The sequence below is a fragment of the Glycine soja genome, chromosome 15 (genome assembly GCF_004193775.1).
Source record: "Glycine soja cultivar W05 chromosome 15, ASM419377v2, whole genome shotgun sequence".
NCBI classification, from domain to species: domain Eukaryota; kingdom Viridiplantae; phylum Streptophyta; class Magnoliopsida; order Fabales; family Fabaceae; genus Glycine; species Glycine soja.
Genome location: NC_041016.1, coordinates 4,571,535 through 4,577,124, shown reverse-complemented (window position 1 = coordinate 4,577,124; position 5,590 = coordinate 4,571,535). Strand labels below are relative to the sequence as shown.

Here is a 5,590-nt window from a genome sequence, read left to right as displayed (position 1 = left end):
CTTGAAACCTATATATAATATTGTGCAAGTCACATCCTAGCACGACATTGTGTAAGTTACTAAGTACTCGGATGGTTTCCTGCATTGGTTAATTCTATGTTTCTAGGTAGGCAGCGAATGAACTTGTATGTATGATTTTAGACAAACCATATATAAAATTCACATGTCACATAAGAAAATAAATTATTATAATACATGACAAGCCTTTGAAGTGTTAACCATATGCCTGCTACTGCTAGGCTTGATTGATACCATAACTGGCATATTGGTAATGGAAATGGTATTAGCAATAGCACATGTACACCAACTCTTGTGTTATGCTATGCAATGGTAACCGTTTTAATTCATTGCTCCCTCCTACAAAATCCACTATTGCTTAATAATTAGCTACCCTTTGGAAAGGTGATGTATGTTCAGAAATCCAAGTCACACTGGGCAGGGTAGGCCAAAGCAACAGTTACAGTGGTGTTGGACGTGTCACACTTCTTGCAGAGATATGAGAAGCTCGATCTAGAAAACTTACAGAGTTTTCCTTCACGGCGTTGGTATTAATTTCAACTCTATGCATGGAGTCTAACATAACTGCGCCATGCATGGTTGATTCATATGTCAGTACATAATACAGTTTACAATTGTAGCAAGCATTGAGTACAATTCCACCACTCTATTAATTTCAGTGTTTCATTCACAGTCTCCAGTCTCCGAAATGGTGAGTTGATTTGAGAGAGCAGTTACCAAAGGAGGTTATGGTTTGTTTGAGGTGCATATTCTGAAGACATGGTCATTGCATTCAAGCTTACAAATAGGAGATAGTAATAGTGAAGGTTATAAACTGGTTGAGTGGCAAGGAATTGGGATGGGTTTGGCTGTTTTGTCAGGATTGGCCTTGTTTTCTGTTGTGGAAAAGGATTAAGGAAAGAAACAAGTCTTAGAATTTGATCTAAAAATGGATGATGAATTCGAAAAGGGCCATGAAGTACTAGGAAGTGCAACAAGTAAATTTGCAGTCAGAGAAGCTTGGACAAGGTGATTTTAATTAGTGCTGTGTATAAAGGTTTTCTGAAAGATTTAAACTCCTATATATGTTGCTATCAAGAGAGTCTCAGCAGGGGGTTAAGGAATATGCAACTCAAGTTAAGATCATTAGGCAATTGAGGCACAAGAATTTGGTACAACTCCTTGTTTGGTGCCATAGAAAATATGATCTCCTTCTTGTATCACAAATAGAAGCTTAGATTTCCATTTATATGGTGGTAAAGGCTTCTTGACATGGCCAGTAAGGTATAGCATAGCTCTAGGCTTGGCTTCAGCCTTCAGCATTTGCTATACCTGCAAGAAGAGTGGGAACAATGTTCTTCATAGGGACATCAAATCAAGCAACATTATGCTGGATTCAAGTTTCAATGCTAATTAAGCTTGGTGATTTTGGTTTAGCTAGGTTGGTGGATCATGAGAAAGGGTCACAAACCACACTTATAGCTGGGACCAGGGGGTACATTGCACCAGAAAATGTCATCACAGGCAAAGCTTATAAGGAATCTGACATATACAGTTCTGGGGGGTTGTTTTATTGGAGATAGCTAGTGGAAGAAAACCCATTTACCTAAATGCCAAGGAGGGTCAAGTAACAATAGTTGAGTGGGTTTGGGAGCTCTATGAATTGGGAGAGATACTTAAAGTAGCAGACCCAAAGCTATGTGGAGCATTTGATGAGGAGCAAATGGAAAGGTTAGTGATTATTGACCTTAGGTGTGCTCGTCCAAATTAAAGATTCAGGCCTTCTGTAATGCAAGTGATTCAAATACTTAAATTTGAAGCTGAATTCTCCATTTTGCCAGAGTGGATCCCTGTGACAAACTACTATCCTGATCCAAACAGTGTATGGTGCTGACCATTTTACATTGGAAAAAAACATTAGATGCAGTTTCTTAGGTGTTTTTGTTGTTTTCTAATTAAAATTAAACTTTTGTCTCCATAATCTATATATAAAATAAGAATGTATGTTAAAGATAAATAATTAAATATAAGATATTAAGGTGAAACTCTAATTTTAATAGTAGAACGACATAAAAAACACTTGCAAAGCAGTCTCATCTTCCTAAATTTAATTTAACAAAAGAAGAAGAAGAACGTTATAGCATCATGGTGAGCACGGAGCAGTTCTTTTGACATACAAATGAAGTTAACAACGTATCGTGTGACACGTTCACTAAAAAAAAAATCCTTTTGTTGACTTGACATTTTATTCATCACACACTTCTTTTATATATATATATATATATATATATATATATATATATATATATATATATTTGGAGTTAAATTAAATATACGGATAATGTTATGAATTTTATTTTATTATAAATTATTAAATCATTAAATCTTATAATAACTGCATGATGATTTTTTTTTAATCAAAACTACATGATGATTTTCAATAGTTAGTATTAACTTATTTTCAATTTTATCAAATGAAACCATTTTAATAGTGTGCGCGTGGCTCCTAAGTCCTAAAAATGAGTGGAGAGGTTGGCCAAATACGAGGTAGGAGGAAAACGTGGTGTTGGGATAGAGAAGCGAAAGAAACCAAACCACAATGAAATAAAAAGCCCCTTTTGTAGAACAGTGATACATTCGCTTTCTATTTCTTCCTCATCTCGTACGTTTCGTGGATCCTTACTCAACGCAACACAACACAACACAGGTGTGAGATGACTCTCTTATTAACTTTTCGCTGAACTATTACAATTTATAAAACTTTTTGTTATATCGTCAAGTTCTCGTTCATTTCGGTCATCTTCGTTTATGATTAGGATTTCGTACTTTCATAATTCATCCTATCATGTTCCTGTGTTGATGGATCTTTAGGTGATCTGGTTAATTTAATTAGTTAATTCTTAGGCTGCTTCTTATATCCGTTATAGTCAACTCAGCTTCTGTGAGTTTTGCTCCTAGCACTTGCAACCATGAAATAATTATGTCATCTGCAGCTTTGATGATTGATGACTTTGGGTAACATTTTTCGTGGAATTACAAGCATCAAACCTATTTTTCCAACATTTTTCTATGTGGCATTCTCTAATTTCTATTCCTGACTTCTTTGATTTATTAGAAATTAAATGAGGATAATAAGCTTTAAATTCTTGCTAAACTTCCTTTTATGTTAGTTTCATGAAAACTAAACTGATAGTTAATCGTATTATGCTGTAGTAGAAAAATTATGAGTTCCAAAGGTGTTGGTGAAGATTGCCTGGGATGGGCAGCAAGAGATGCATCCGGAGTTCTATCACCTTACAAATTCAGTCGCAGGTATATATATGTACCTCTCTTATTCCAATTTATATAATGGACTAATGAAGTATCTGTTTTCTGTAAATCACCATATTCTTTTTTCATGGCAACCCAACTTCCAAAAGTTACTAGATATTGCAGTTCCTGGTTTGATGCTACATATTTTTATTTCGTTCATGTATACATTTTTTGTTTCATTTTTACCTTGTCTTGGGATAAAAGTTGACTTTTGAACTTTTTTCCTCTGCCCCCACCGCCGGCCCTCCCCCTTTAAGTTTCTTGACAATATGATAATGATGATTGCACAGGACTCCTGGGAATGAAGATGTTCTTATTAAAATTACACACTGTGGTGTTTGCTTCGCCGATGTAGTTTGGACAAGGAATAAACATGGTGACTCAAAGTATCCTGTTGTGCCTGGGTATGTGGGCTTATTTTTCTGTATGGATGATAAATTGAGAATCCTGCATTCTTAAGCTAATCTTCCTATGGTTCTTTTTCATATCAGTCACGAGATTGCTGGGATTGTGACAAAGGTTGGCTCCAATGTCCACCGTTTTAAGGTTGGTGACCATGTTGGAGTGGGGACTTATGTCAACTCATGTAGGGATTGTGAACATTGTAATGACAGAGAAGAAGTTCATTGTACCAAGGGATCTGTTTTCACTTTTAATGGTGTTGATTTTGATGGTACAATTACAAAAGGAGGATACTCCAGTTACATAGTAGTCCATGAGAGGTAAGCTTAATAGATGGTTAGATGTTAATTACAAGTTTTATGAGGTCTTCTCTTGCTGAATTTTATCATAAGCTCTGAAAGTACCTTTGATTTCATACTAATAACAGGTTATAGCTCCAGTTCATATCATATTTAGTTTTGCATCTGCAGGTACTGCTTCACGATACCAAAATCCTATGCATTGGCTTCAGCAGCTCCTTTGCTTTGTGCTGGAATTACAGTTTATTCACCGATGGTGCGCCACAAGATGAATCAACCTGGTAAATCTCTTGGAGTGATTGGTCTTGGTGGCCTCGGTCATATGGCAGTGAAATTTGGAAAGGCATTTGGTTTGAGTGTGACAGTTTTCAGCACTAGCATATCCAAGAAAGAGGAGGCACTGAGCCTGCTTGGTGCAGACAAATTTGTTGTTTCATCTAATCAAGAGGAAATGACGGTAAGCATAACATGAAGCATCTAGTGCATAACATTTTCTTCAGAACATGAAGAGGAACACATAGATATTGACAGACTCATGCTTCTTTTTTGTCAAAATTGATGCCGATTACCATACAGGCATTGGCTAAATCGTTGGACTTTATAATCGACACAGCATCTGGTGATCACCCGTTTGATCCTTACATGTCACTGTTGAAGACATATGGTGTTTTTGTCCTAGTTGGTTTCCCTAGTCAAGTCAAATTCAGCCCTGCAAGCCTTAATATAGGTACGTTGGTTTTGAAGCATAGAAAGTTAATTTGTTGGAATTTTCAGTTTTCATTCGTGTAATTCAATTCATTGAAGCAGTGGAACTGTAAATATTCATCTTCTGTTTGACAGGATCAAAGACTGTAGCCGGAAGTGTTACAGGTGGTACAAAAGATATACAGGAGATGATTGACTTCTGTGCTGCAAACGAGATTCACCCAAATATAGAGGTAATTCCAATCGAGTATGCCAATGAAGCTCTTGAGAGGCTCATCAATAGGGACGTCAAGTACCGGTTTGTGATAGATATTGAGAACTCCCTGAAAGAAAAATAAGTTGTACTTTGTTGCCTCCTAAATTGGACATGATTGGACTTCACCTTGTTCGATAAACAAGATGTTCATAGTTCATAATTACTTACATAGAGGTGATTTCAATGGAGTATGCGATGTAAATGTTGAATTTTCCTTAATTATTTTGGGAACTAATATTATTTGACTATTATAATATTTTGGATTATGAAATAATAATAATTATGGAAATTAATAGTGTTATTTTAATTTTAATAATAGATGTTGTTGGTAGTCTGTGTCAAAAGTGTAAAGATTCAATCAAGATGTATAATAAATTTGTTGAATTTTGTAATTATTAATTTAAAAGTTCTACTTATTATGTTTTTTTTTAATTATTGGTTGACAATTGAAATTTTTTTACACTGAGAATGTATAAAGTACTCTAATACTGTACATAGTATTTGTTATTGGATTTTTACTGTGGACAACCTTTGATGGATCGGGTTGCTCATTGAGTATCCAATTAATCCTTTATGCCCTCATGTAGTCCAACTACAAAAGTTGTTAGGATGGTGAAAT

At 35.4% G+C, this 5,590-nt stretch overlaps 1 protein-coding gene and 1 pseudogene across 2 annotated transcripts; both read left to right on the top strand.

The window, feature by feature from the left end:
• Positions 1–1,082: 1,082 nt before the first annotated feature.
• LOC114388077 lies at positions 1,083–1,580 on the top strand (annotated as a pseudogene).
• Positions 1,581–2,513: 933 nt separating this feature from the next.
• LOC114385673 (probable cinnamyl alcohol dehydrogenase 1) lies at positions 2,514–5,272 on the top strand. 2 transcript variants are annotated; one of them, XM_028345692.1, is made up of 7 exons: positions 2,514–2,704; positions 3,214–3,309; positions 3,600–3,713; positions 3,801–4,031; positions 4,182–4,467; positions 4,587–4,737; positions 4,851–5,272. In XM_028345692.1, exons 2-7 carry the CDS (start codon positions 3,221–3,223, stop codon positions 5,051–5,053), a joined length of 1,074 nt encoding a protein of 357 aa, XP_028201493.1. In that variant the 5' UTR covers positions 2,514–2,704; positions 3,214–3,220; the 3' UTR covers positions 5,054–5,272. The 2 variants fall into 2 exon arrangements, with proteins under 2 accessions (XP_028201493.1, XP_028201492.1); XM_028345691.1 differs by having other exon boundaries at positions 3,211–3,309.
• The last annotated feature ends 318 nt before the right edge of the window (positions 5,273–5,590 follow it).